Source organism: Hippopotamus amphibius, chromosome 3, assembly GCF_030028045.1.
Source record: "Hippopotamus amphibius kiboko isolate mHipAmp2 chromosome 3, mHipAmp2.hap2, whole genome shotgun sequence".
Taxonomy (NCBI): Eukaryota; Metazoa; Chordata; class Mammalia; order Artiodactyla; family Hippopotamidae; genus Hippopotamus; species Hippopotamus amphibius.
In genome coordinates, this window is record NC_080188.1 from 198363142 (window position 1) to 198376415 (window position 13274).

The 13274-nt window shown below is 61.7% G+C and overlaps 1 protein-coding gene across 3 annotated transcripts; it reads right to left on the reverse strand.

Annotated features, from left to right (window-relative positions):
* Window positions 1-299: 299 nt before the first annotated feature.
* PHLDA3 (pleckstrin homology like domain family A member 3) lies at window positions 300-8217 on the reverse strand. 3 transcript variants are annotated; one of them, XR_009052633.1, is made up of 3 exons: window positions 7065-7574; window positions 6682-6812; window positions 300-6384 (listed from the first exon to the last, which is right to left on the reverse strand). XR_009052633.1 is itself a non-coding variant. In XM_057727373.1 (3 exons), the coding sequence occupies exon 1, from the start codon at window positions 8119-8121 to the stop codon at window positions 7750-7752; it is 372 nt and encodes a 123-aa protein (XP_057583356.1). In that variant the 5' UTR covers window positions 8122-8217; the 3' UTR covers window positions 300-6384; window positions 6682-6812; window positions 7683-7749. The 3 variants fall into 3 exon arrangements, 2 of the variants coding, with proteins under 2 accessions (XP_057583356.1, XP_057583355.1); XM_057727373.1 differs by lacking the exon at window positions 7065-7574 and adding an exon at window positions 7683-8217; XM_057727372.1 differs by lacking the exons at window positions 6682-6812; window positions 7065-7574 and adding an exon at window positions 7683-8216.
* Between the last annotated feature and the right edge of the window lie 5057 nt (window positions 8218-13274).

The following is a 13274-nucleotide window of genomic DNA, read 5'->3' on the forward strand; positions in this document are numbered from 1 at the left end:
CGGGCAGGCGGGCGAGGGTGCGGGGAGGATCCCACGGGCAGGTCTGTGTGCTCCCCTCCTGTCCAGGCGCCCTCTCCACCACGCCTCACAGCGACCCAGGAAGCAGCCCATCACCGTCTCCGTTTTAACGGGAGCCAAGTAACATGACCAAAAGGACACGGCCAGGATTCGAACTTGGCCGCGATTAGAGCTTTGGTGGTCAACTGCCGCCTGCGGCCCTGCCCGCACGGGTGTTTCCTAACCAGCCGCCTCCCCCCAGCCTCCCCATGGCTCCCCCCACCCACCTCCCTACCCTCAGGTCTCCCTCCTCTGCGACCACCAGCCCTCCTGAGGCGGCACACCCACACCTCCCGGCCCTCCAGCAGGCCCAGCCGTGCCGCTCTAAGAATTCTCCTAAAACTACTGCATAATACCACTTATATGCAGAATCTGAAAAAATACAACAAACTAGCGACTATAACAAAAAAGAGGTGGACTCACAGATACAGAGGACAAACGAGTGGTTATCAGTGGGGAGAGGGAAGGGGGGACAGGTGACATGAGGGTTAGGGGGCTGAAAAGTACACGCTATTATGTATAAAATAAGCTGCAAGGATGTAGTGTATAACAGGGCATACAGCAAATATTTTATAATAACTGTAAATGGAGTATAACCTTTAAAAATTGTGGACCACTATATTGTACACCTGTAACTTATATAATGTTGTCCATCAACTATACTTCGATTTTTTTTTAAAAAGAAGACAACTTTAAAACAAGAATTATTTTAAAGAAACATCCAGAGACACAGAGATTTTTTGGGGGGTGGGGGAATATTGATCTCTTTTGTTTATTTGTACCTTCCGCAAGATTTATTGAACACCTACCAAGCATCAGACCTGCAGTTTTCTCTGAGGATAGAAAGAAAAATAGACAAGACACAAATTGTCTGAAGATACTACAGTCAACCAGGGAAGATGGACTCAAGTATTATCTGTATCACTGAGTGGCAAATGCTGTTAGAGATCTGGTGACAGAGTGTTACTGTAATCAGGAAGATTCAGGGATGGACACACAAGACAGAGAGACACAGAGATTTAAATAGGCAAGTGTTCATTGCAGCCTTATATATATTAAACAAAAAAACTAAAACAACTTGGGGATCCGGGACTTCCCTGGTGGTCCAGTGGGTAAGACTCTGTGCCCCCAAAGCAGGGGGCCTGGGTTCGATCCCTCGTCAGGGAACTACATCCCACATGCATGTCACAACTAAGAGTCCACATGCCACAACTAAAGATCCTGCATGCCACAACTAAAACCTGGTGCAGCCTAAATAAATAAATAAATATTAAAAGAAAAAAAAAGAACACAGGGATCCAACTAATGAGGGAGGGGATGTGAAATAGATACTAGTGAACATACTAGAGTGATATATAGGCGTTAAGATATTTAAAGTCATGGCCTCACAACACTGTGCATTATACATAAGAAGTCGAGGTGTAACACACACAGTATGACCCCGTGTGTAAAAAGTGGTTACATATTACAAATCATATGTAATAATTATGTATTACATACATATTTGCATAGGAGTAAATGTAGAAGAAAATACACCAAAATGCTAACAAAGCTTATCTCTGAAAGATGGGAACACAGAGGTGATACCTGCTTCCTTCTTCATAACTGTCTGTCCTTTCACATTTTTCTTCAATGAATGGATGTGTGTAATAAAATGAAGGGGTGTTTGTGTAAGAACAGCGGCTTGGCAATGGGCTCCCGCTGCCTGGAAGGAGAAGTGGGGACCGCAGCCCGGGGCCTCCAAGTCGGCCACCTCCTCCGCGCTCGCCTGTTGCACCCCCAGGCTCTGTGGCTGCTCACCTTCTCCGGCCCTGGCGCCTCTGCCCCAGCCACGGCTTCCCCTGTGCGCTCCCCGCCCTCTGAGAGTCAGAATCTTATCCCCTCGGAAGGACGGCCTGGATCGTTCCCTGCATCCTGCCACACCCCACAGCTCTGCCCCGCTGCAAGCCCTCCTCCCTGTCCAGCTGCTCTGGGACAGCACCTGGCAGGGGGGTAGCCCAGCACCGTTGCGGCAGAGGTGGAGCTGATTGGAGAGCCCTGAGGACACCTGGCCCTCCTTCCTCCCTGCAGCCGGGGGCCTGTCTGTCCTCTGAGGACAGCAGGAAACTCCACTGGCCCCTGAGTAGCGGGGCGGTGCCCCTGGGCTATCGCACAGTAGCTCACAGCCCGAGACACGGTCCCTTCTCAGGCCAGGGCCGTGGGCAGAGACGACTGCTGAGATGGGGAGGGTGGGCGAGGCCAGGCTTCCTGACCCTGGACGGCGGTGGGGAGGTGACCAACTGTCCCAGAGTGCCTGGGACGAAGGGGCTTCTGGGGACACAGAGCTCTCAGAGCCTTCTCCAGCTAAAACCAGGACAGTCCCAGGCAAGCTGGGGTGGCTGGTCACCCCAGCAGGGGGTGAGCCCTATCTGTGGGGCTCTGGGACCGGCCGCTGCCACACAGGGTCACATCTGCTGGGCCCACAGCCCCCGTCCCTGCAGGATGAGGGGACCCTGTACCCAGCTGATGAGACGGACAGCATTTGGGCCCACACAGGACCGCCACTGCCCCCAGCGCCCTCACCCCCCACACCCGGGGTCCCTCCTTTGTCCCAGGGGATCCTGCCGTGTTCCTGTGGGCACACAGACCCTCCCAACCCAGGGACGCCTCCTTGCGTCCCCTCCAGTGGTTAGACCCAGCCCTGTTGCAAGGCCTGGCTGGGGTCACCCCTCCACCCCTGCAGCCTCCCCCCCCGAGCCCACAGAGGGTCCCTTCTTGGCCGTCATGCGGCCGCCAGGCCTCAGTGCTTACTCTCTGTGGCCGCCTGTGAGCTCCCTTCTCCCAGGAAATCACAGGCAAACTCACTCAGTCACTCACCCGCTCATCCCGTGAGATGTGCTCGTCCGGGGTGGGGCTCGGAGAGCACGTCTAGAGGCCCGCGGCCGGGTGACGTCCGGGTTCCTCCACCCATTAGCCGCTGTGTGACTCCTAACAAGTCACCTAACCTCTCTGGGCCTCCGTTTCTGAACGTAAAACTGAATCCACAACCTGAGGGGTTGGACACGGCAGGCTCCCTCGTGCTGACCACGGTCAGTGCCCCCAGAGCGAGCTCCGTTCCCAACTGCCGTCTGGATGATGAAGAGCCTGCCACGTCCCAGGAACTCGGAGGCAGCGGGAACACACCAGGGACGGGAGTGACCAGCCGTCTCCAGGCAGTGTGGTGACGGGAGAGCCACGGCCGAGGAGCAGAGGGCAGGTCCCCAGCCTGGACCGAGCGGGGAGGCTCCCCTCGGGCAGGGGAGCAGTGGGGGGGGTGCAAAGGCCCCCTGCTGGTTCTGGGACCAGGTGCTGCGCACGCAGGGGCCCCGCCTGGGGACAGACACTGCAAAGAGCCCTGACCCAGAGGGCACAGCTCCTGGGACTGGGGCTGGGACTTCCTCCCAGGGCGGCAGGGCAGCCTCGGGAAGTTTTCATCGGGGGATGAACTGCGTCCTGGGCGGGACGCTCAGGTGGCCCAGAGGAGGCGGCCCGGGCCCACGTGCCGCCTCTGCACACAGTGACTCACAGAGCCTTGCCAGGGTCCCTGCGCCCCGGGCCCGGCGGGGTGACCAAGGCGCCTCCCCACGGCAGCGTCCGGGGAAGGCCAGACTCCAGGGTCACGGCGCCATGCCCGCACCCCCCGCTGCAGACCCTCTGCTCCCGGCGGCTCTTTGCACTTGTTCCCACGCCCTGCAACGGGCTGGCTCTTGCCAAAGCCTCACGCCCAGCCCAGCTCACCGGACCAGAGCCAGCCCGGCCCTCCCCCCGCGCCACCCCGCCTCAGCGGCCTCCGGCCTCCCCGCCTCCCGGCCGGGACTCGCCCCGGCTCATTCTCACTGACGACTCAGGGATCAGGCAGGGGTGAGCCGGGGCTTCCGGGCCGAGACATGGTGGCCACCGCCCCACCCTGGCCTTGCAGTGTTCTCCGCCCCCACTGAGCCAAGTTTTTCCATCTTGTGGTTGTCTGCTGGCACTGTCAGGGCCCCTCCGTGCCCCCAGAAGGCCTTGACCCTGCCCCCGGGTCCAGCCAAGCACCCCTGGAGGGAGGGCCCATGCTCCTTCTGCCAAACTCAGTTGCCAAAGAGGCGAAGACACCCTGACCCCAGGAAGCAGAGATGCCCCAGAGAGGCCACATATCTTTTGAAAAACAAAACTCACTGCGTGAGCCCCACCCCTGTGCTGCAGGTTCTTGGCGCTTCCAGGCAGCTTCGGGTTAAAGTGACTACCCCATCCCGGCGCCCACCCCCTGCGCCTGCCAGCTGCGTGCCAGCCGCAGTCGAGGGCCTGTGCTGGGGGTCCTGCAGCAGCACACCCTGCAGAGGGGCTGGGACCTCCTAGCAAGCGGAGCAGCCAAAGCTGGGTTTGGACAGGAACCAACGCATACTTGGAACCCGCGTGGCTGGGTGTTCCCAAAACGCAGGGAGGGCCAGGAACTGGAGCCCAGCCCCCCTGCACTGTGTCCTCCCACCCCCAGACAGCCCACACCGGCTGTGCCCCCCCACCGCGCTATACAGCCAAGCTCCGGACTGACCCCTCGAGCTCTGCGGAGGACAGCATGGTGCCAGGCAGAAGGCAGAGCTGGTGCCCTGTGCTGCTCACGCCTCCTCTACTGGCACAGCAGGCACTTCCTCGCCCCGAGCTCTGGGCTTGGATCAGGTGTGTCTCCAGCTCCGCGCTCCACGCCCAGTGCACACCCGGCTGTAAGCGGCATCAGAGTGTTTGCCAGGTGCGTGTGTCCTACATCCCGACTCCATCTGCACAAACATGCTCCTATTTCTGAGTGTCTGGAAGCCTCCCCAGATCCCCTCCATCACCATCACCAAAGCCACCTTTGGGTTTGATGCAAAGAGCAAGGATTCTATTCTAGAGGCTGCTGTCTTATAGTAGGATGGAGAAGCTAAGCCTTTCAAGTAGTCTGAATCACGGAAACGGTGTCAGGCACCACGCGCTCCCCCACCTCCTCCACCCACATAGAAATAAGAGCTGCCAACCGCCCCACTTTCCTCCCAAAGCTCATGGCAGACATCACCAATGGACCACAGCCGCTAGCTGGCGCGGACGGCGATGCTTGTTTGCCACCGTGGGCTGGGTGTGCAGCCTAGGAGATCGTAAATAGATATCTGTAAAAATTCCTTTGTAACTTGCAAGTTCTTATTTGATTGTTAGCTGTAGTTCACATATCAGATAAGCAAGAAGCCGAAGAGGACTCTGAGGGAAGGGGACAAAGACAGAGGTCATGATTGGATGGGAGGAGGAAGCTGATGGGGAACAAAGAGGTTGGAAGCACTGAGGGACCCCGAATCGTTGCAGGGGACGCCAGACGTGCGTTACCCGACGGGCAGTTTCTGTGTAAGTCTGTACCTCGGTTTCCCCGCTGCTGGAATGATTCCTTTTCAACCATCCCGTAGGGGAGACATACAGAGTTAATGTACGAGACCTGAGTGTGCAAATGACAGAGACAGCTCTGCCCAGGATGCAGGGCGCCTGCCCAGGAGAGCCGGCAGAAGGCCTCTCTCCAGACTGCGTCTGCCGGCGCAGGCCTCCTGGTCCCTCCCCTAGGACCTCTGGGGCCAAGTCCCCTGGGTTTCAGGGTCTGTCCCTCCCCAGGCTGGAGATTTCAGGACGGGGTGTAGGTTGGGAAAGTGGGGGTGAGGAGACAGACGCTCCAGCACCAGGTCTTAGCAGGCAAAGAATTTCACCCAGCAAACAGTGTGGTCGCTGCCCTTTGCGGAGCAGCTGCATTTGGGGACAAGCGTGACATGGTAAAGGCGGACCCCCCACGCACCCCCACCTCCAGGCCTAGCACCGCAGTGGGGGGAAGAGGGGCGGGAGGGGGTAAGAACTGTGCAAAGAGAGGCCTGGGTGGGGGGGGGTCCCAAGGACCCAAGCAGCAGACGACTCCCAAGGCTCATCGGCGCCCCCCACCAAAGTGAGTCCAGAGGCCCACCCAGGCGGTTGCTCTTCTGAGCGCCAGGCTGGCCTCCTGAGTCCTGGGGCGCTGGCTAAGCGCCCCCCGGGGAGTGCGCGGCAGCCAGCTGGGGGGCTGATGGCGGTCTGCAGGAGGAAGGGCGGGCCGCGGCGGCCGGGGCTGTGGTGCCAGCTCTCCTTCATGACCTCGGAGGCCCGGCCAGTGGCCGGAGGGTCCTGAGGGTCTGGGTTCCCAGGGGCTGAATCTTCATCCTCAGCCCTGCGTGGCCTTCGCCCTCCGCCCCGGCCCCGGCGGCTCTGACGCCGCCTCCACGCGTCCACGGCCTCTGCCTCGTCCAGCGGAGCACAGTCACGCCCCACGAGCCGAAGGGGACACGGAAGCTGGTGAGAAGGAACAGCAGTCAGGGCAGGGCAGACGTGAGCGGCGAGTGGCCACAGCCGCTGTTTACACCGCCGCTCTGACCTGCCCGGACACCTCAGGAGAAAACGGCATTTGTACAACACCCTGTGACCACCGCAGGAGGGCCTGCGGGATCCAAGGGGATCCGCTCCAGCTCCAAGGCCCGCGGCTCTGCCTCCCACCTGGCCTCTGGGCGACCCCTCCCTGCACTGTGAGCGGCAGTGAACAGGAGGGCCGGCGGGTGCGCAGCACCGACCACCGGGCTCCCTGGGCTCTACCTGGCGCGCTGAGAAGCTGCAGAACACACAGGGTCAGGGCAGCGGGCCGAGGGCACCCAGGTTTCCACCAGAGACATGACAGCTAGAGCCTTCCTCAACCTGCGCCCCGTTCCCACGGGAGGGAGCGGCACCTGGGAAAGAGGGTGCAGGCCGGGAGCCAGGGCTTCTAGGTTCCAGTCCTGGCCCCTCCCCGGAGCCTTCCTTACCACAAACCCGCCCCCCACCCCGTGCTACGTCCCCAGGAGGACTAAGACATCACAGGTAACCGTGGCCACCCCCCCGCCCCCGCCCCAGTGCCCCAGTGCCCCACCCCTTCCTCCAGCTTCCCCTCCCGGCCTAGCCTACACGGCCAGCACCAGGGACAGGTGGGCAGGCCCACCCACCTCGGCACCAGCGGCCTGGCCTGCACACCCTCCAGACCTCCTGGTGTGCCAACAGCTCAGCCCTAGGACCCAAAACCCACTGTTGAGAACGGGTAGTGGCGCTCCCAGGCCCGGCCCAGCCCCCACCAAGGTCCCGCCTTGGGAGCTAAGACTCCTTGGTCCTCGGTCCCGGTCCCAACCCTGAGGAGCCTGCTGCTGAGGGAGACTGTCTTCCTGCCTAAACTCCACGTTCACACTGGACGAGCAGAGAGCCCCCTCTCAGCCCTCCCCAGCTCCCTGCAAGCCACAGCCCAGGAGCCCTGCCCTGGCGAGCGTGGAGGCCCAGGGGCCTGAGGGTCTGTCCTGCCAGCCTCCTCCACCTGAGTCAGGGCAGAGCCAGCCTGGCGGGGAGGCCCCTCCTGCCCCCCTTCCTCTCCAGCACCCCTGCCTGGTGCCGCTGGGGGAAGGCGGCTCTTGGCCCCAGGCCCAGGTACCCAGGCGCTGCTCCTGGCTCTCCCTCCCGGTCGGCCCTAGGAGGGCCCAGATGCGAGGCTGCACGCTGGTGGGGGGAGGGGGGGTAATTTCCTCCGCAGAGACCGGAGGGCAAGAGAGAAGGAGGGCTCGCAGCCGGGCACTCACCTGCCGCGGCCTCCGGCCCCGCGTCCGTGGCGGCGGGGGGGGGGGGGCGAAGAAGCTCGCCCGCGGCCTAGGACACGAGGGTTCCGGCCCCGAGGCTCTGCCGAGCGCGCACCGTCTGGATGGCCTGCTGGTTCTTGAACTTGACCAGGCCCAGGGTGATCTGCGCGTTCCAGCCGGGGTCCTCGGGCGGGCAGCGGAAGTCGATCTCGCCGCCGCCCTCGGTCACCAGCGTGAAGTAGGTGTGGCGCCCGGTGCTCTCCACGCACTCCACCGCCTTGATGCGGGCGAAGCTGAGCTCCTTGGGCCGGCCGCCCGCGCCCTTGGCCGCGAAGAGCTGCAGCCCGCGCTCGGTGAGCACGCAGCGCTTGCGCTTCCACTGCTGCAGCAGCCCGCCGCTGCGCTTCTCCAGCACGCCCTCCCGCAGCACGGCCGCCGTCATGGGCGCGCCCGCGGACCCGCGCCCGGCCTCGGCCCCGCCGCCGCCCCGCGCCGCCCGCGCCCCGGGCCCCGGAGCCCGGCCGCCGCTCGCCCGCGCGCTCCCCGGGCCGTCTGCGCGCCGGGCGGCAGCGCGCGGGATGTGCCCTCACATGTCCCGCGCCCGCCCCTGCCTCCTGCGCCGCGCATTCCGGGCCGGCCGGCGCTCCGCTCCCCCTCCCTCCCCTCCTCCCCTCCCCTCGCCTCCTCCCCTCCCCTCCCCTCCCCTTCCCTCCCCTCCCCTCCCCTTCCCTCCCCTCCCCTCCGCTCCCCTCCCCTCCTCCCCTCGCTCCCCTCTTCCCCTCCCCTCCCTCCCCTCCTCCCCTCCCCTCCCTGCGCGCCCTGCGGGCACCCTGCACGGGGCGGAGGCGCCGGGACCGAGAAGGCAGCTGACCCGCGGCCCGTCTGCCACTTCTGGGGACCACAGCTCCTCCAGGCCTTGTCCTCAGGGCCGATGGAGGGGAGGAGGAGGAGGCGGCGTCTTCTAGACGAGGGGGGGTCGCCGCTTGGGAGGGGGGGTTGCTCCGTGGTCGCGCACTCGCTCGGGATGGGGGTTGCCAGACAGCTGCTGGAGCTTCCCGGGCCGCAGGCGTTCTGGCCCCCAGCCTCTGCCCCCTTTCCTGGCTTGGCCAGCTCCCCCCTTGGCGTTGCGCGGTCAGAAAAATGAGGCCGATCCTGGGGTTGGGGCGGGGGAAGAGGGGGGGGTGCAACCTAAGTTGCGTTCCTCCCCCATCGGCAGATTTCTCGGTTCGGGCCCCACACAGGCTGCCCACAGCTGCCTCTGCTTGGACCACCCACCCTCCCGCGCCTGCCCCCATCGCAGTGGGCGGAGGAGAGAGGAAACTCGAGGTCCCTCGGCCTCCCCTCCCCGCGATGGAGGAGGAGGGCCCTGGCCCCCGGCTACCGTGACCTGGCAAGGGCACTGCTGGAATCCTCTTCTCCGCAAGCCCTGGGGGAGCCGGGTGGGCCGCTGCTCCGCCCACCTGGACCGGGGGGCTGGTGGAGTGGCCAAGCAGGACTCGGGCCTCCCCAGGTGCATGGGGCCTCCCCCCATCTCCCGCCCCCCCAGAATGGACTTTTCCCAGGAATGCACTGAGCTGAAGACGGAGGGAGGGGGTGGAAAGAAGGCTCCCCTCCCTTTTCTTCCTGGAGAGTATGGTGCACAGACACCAGCTCTGCGGAGTTGGGCTCCAGCCGGCCCACCTCCGGCAACTTCATGAGCTTTCAGTTTCTGTCAAACGGGAGAACTGATTGAGTCTTACCTCGGGGAGCTCTAATGAGTAAGTTAGGGAACGTTGGAGAACAGCCAGGGACAGAGCCTGGTAACTCTCAGAGTCTGAAGAAATGTTATTCCAGGGACGAGCCTGGCGGTGCAGCGGTTAGGACTCCACACTTTCACTGCTGAGGGCACCAGTCAGATGAACTAAGATTCTGCAAGCCGCACAGTGCCGCCAAAAGAGAAAATTAATTGAAAAAAAAAAAGTTATTCCATCCCTTCCCTCAGTTTTACTGACTTTAGAGGAGGATGGGGACTCGGAGGTTAGGCCAGGCGCTGGGGCGGCTCCCTGGGCCCTAACTCTGCTCCTCCAGGACCTCCCGTTTCTTAGGGACCTAGTCACACACACGTTAATACTAGATTATTGTGGGAATGATGATTTGTAATAACCGTAGTAATAAGACCTCTTTGTACCCACACCCTGTGTCTCCACCGTGCTGCCCAGTGGAGCCTAATGGGCACAGAGAGGGTCCAGGGAAGGGGCTGGGGGGGGCCTCCCCTGTAGCACCCAAGTCAAGAGCTCTCCGTTTCCCACCCAGAGCTCTGCAGCCCCTGTGCTGCAGGAGGCGCACACGCGCACGCGCACGCGCACACACACGTGGACCAGCCAACCCCTAACTCCCAGAACGCCCCTCCAGGAGAGGGAGTGGGCAGGCCACGAGAGAAGACAGGCAACCAAGATGGACAACTCCAGAGGGGCCCGCAGCCCTGCCTTAGGGACCCCCAAGGCCTCAGCCCGTCTGCCAGCCACGCCCTCCTGCGGCTCCCCTCTCAGCCCCCACCCCTCGCCCCCTCTCCATCCCTCCCTGGGAGTCTCCTGAATGCACCAGCGGCACAGGCCTGGTGGTGCAGAATTGCACTGAGGAAGCAGGGCTCCCGCCCAGCTCTGCTCCGACTGTTGTATTGCTGTCACCTCCTCCTCCGCCGGGGCCTGGGACACACGGGTGCTCTCTCCAGACCCAGGTGGATTCACCAATGTACGGGCTTTGAAAGTTTACAGAGCGCTGCCACGCGTTTTTGAGTCTCATGACAGATGAGATCAGAGAGGCCGAGCAACCCGAGATGAGGTCACACAGCTTTGTAAATGACAACGCTGGGATGAGACTGGTGGCTGAGAGGACCCAGGATCCTTCGCTGACACCACACCGACTCTCTGTAAGCATCTGGGTACACAGGGTTTCTTTGAGACATGAACCAGCCGCCCACACGTTCCTCTTCAGCTCACTGGGTGGAGGGGTGCCAGGCTTTTGGACACAGGAGAATGGGCCGAAAAAGGACAGAAGCACTGGGGAAAGGGGGGGCGGGGAGGAACTCAAGCTGGGTGCACTCTGTTGCTGGAAAGGTCCTTCCCAACCACACGTCCGGTTCCCAGCCCCACATCTCCCCAGCGTCCTGTGTAGGTCCTTGGAAACTGGGAGTCCTGCCCCCCAGGGACGAGGGAAGATGGCTCATTCTAAACCCTTCCCCAGAATTGGTGTCTGGCTGGTGGTCCCATCTGGGAGAGGCTCAGACTCAAGTTGGATTACTTGAGCCTCAGAAGGATCTAGAGGGGCAGGGGGCCGGGGGCTGGTGCTGGTGCTCCCTACTTGCCAGGGCATCTGTGTCCCACCCCTGGGTACACAGGCCCTGGGTACACGGGCCCTGGGTACATGGTCCCTGGGTACATTGCCTCTGGGTACACAGGCCCTGGGTACACGGCCCCCGGGTACACGGCCCCTGGGTACACGGGCCCTGGGTACATGGTCCCTGGGTACATTGCCTCTGGGTACACAGGCCCTGGGTACACGGCCCCCGGGTACACGGCCCCTGGGTACACAGTCCCTGGGTACACAGGCCCTGGGTACACAGCCCCCGGGTACACAGGCCCTGGGTACACGGCCCCTGGGTACACGGCCCCTGGGTACACAGCCCCTGGGAACACGGGCCATGGGTCTGCAGCCTCTCACTGAGCCTCTTCTGCTTGGCTGGGCTTGGCTGGGTCCTGCAGACACTCACTCAGTTCTTAAGGAGTTGTTGACTCTACTCGGAACTGCCGCACAGAACGTTCCCTGGTAGCAGCCCAGGGCTGACTCCTCCCTCTGCCCCTCTACACCCCACACGCCTCCCCTAGGGAAGCTGGTCTGCACTCTCCACCAGTCCGCATCCAGCTGGAACGGGCTGGACTGCAAAGTGGCCCCGGGAGCAGTGCCCTGGAGATGCTCTGAGCCGTCCTTTGTGGGGAGGAGGGTGCCTGGTCCACTCTGGGCGGCTCCCCGGGCCGGGGGGAAGGGAGGATGGAACAAGCTGGGAAGGAGGGAAGGACGGGGCCCAGAGGGGCGGGAGGAGGAAAATCTCCGCTGTGTTCTGCCCTGTTTACTTTATCTTATTATAAATTCGCTTCAGCGGTCATTCACTGTGAGGCTCGGGCCATAGGACAAGCACTGAGGATCATTTCATCAATATTTACAAAGAGAATGTATATTAACACGGCACAAATTCAGCCGAAGGGAGCCGAGGTCACCCCTTTGCTTGCAGTCCTCCAAAGCCTGCGGACCCCACGATGTAGCCCCGGGGGGCCTGCCCCTCACTTCCTGTACTCCACCCCTCCCCCAGCTCCAGCCCGCCCCCTCACAGGCCGGCCCACAGGGCCACGGCCAGGAGCGCCTCCCTGCCCGGACCACGCCCCCAACATCTCCGTTCATTTCCTCGCTTTACACAGCTCTGTACTCAAGACATCCCCTGCTCAGTGAGGTCGTCCCCACCACCCCGTTTAAAACCCTGCCCCGCCCCGCACACAGTCACAGTAACACACACACACACACACACACACACTGTGTCCCCATCTAAAATTTTGATATTTTCCTAGTTATTGTTCATCTCTGCTACTAGAACGTAGCTCTGTGTTGGCAGAGAGTTTCACCTGTTTTCTTTACCCCTGTAGATCCTACACCTAGACTGGTTGCCTGCACAGTGGGGCCTCAGCACACAGTTGTTGAGTGAGTGGATGAAATGAAAATGAAACTGACAAAAATTGGGAGGAGGAAAAGGGATAACAGGAGAGCTCCCCATTCTTTCATTGTCAGGAGTGGAAAACGCTACCTAGAGGGAATGAACTAATAAGGCGAGGTCTGGGTGTCTTATTTAACATGGTAATGGTAACCACTAGATGGTCACAGGGGATTTTTAGGGCAGTGAGACGATACTGTAATGGTGGATACACAACATTAGATACATGTGTGTTACGTATATTTTAAAAATGCAATAAAATCCCTGGGCTAGCTAGAGAGGTGGCCTGGCGATTCCGCAGGGTGGGCTCTGCAGGGCCTCCTGCAGCGGGGGTGGGCACCACAGCAGAGCAGCCCCCGGGGTTGGGTGTGCAGCCCCTCCTGCTCCTGTGGCTGGCGGGCCCATCCCCACCCTGGAACACACAGGAATCCCCAGGGTCCCCCTCTTGGCAGCTGGGATTGGACGGCTCCTCCAGGCTGCCTGGACTTGACTCCCAGGAAGAGAGAGGCTGTGCAGGGTAGACAGTGCTGCTCAGACGGCAGGGTGCAAACAGTTCACCTGGGAATCTTGTGAATGCAAATTCTGATTCAGTAAATCTGGGGCGGGACCCGAGATTCTGCTTTTCTAGAAGTTTCCACCGAAGATACTTGGACAGCAAGGGTCTAGAGCAGCAGCACCTGGGAACTTGTTAGAAATGCAGGTTCCAGGCGCCACCCTGGACCTGCCACGTCAGAAACTGGGTTTGGGGCCCGTGTTTTAATCAGCCTTCAGGTGTTTAGATGTCCCCGAAGTTTGGGAGCCACTGGCGTGGAGGACGGAGCACTGAGCCTGGAGACGGGGCCCCAGTTGTGTGACAC

Excerpts from the sequence above, each read along its gene's own strand:
- PHLDA3 (XM_057727373.1), bottom strand. The coding sequence starts at position 8,121 with ATGACGGCGGCCGTGCTGCGGGAGGGCGTGCTGGAGAAGCGCAGCGGC.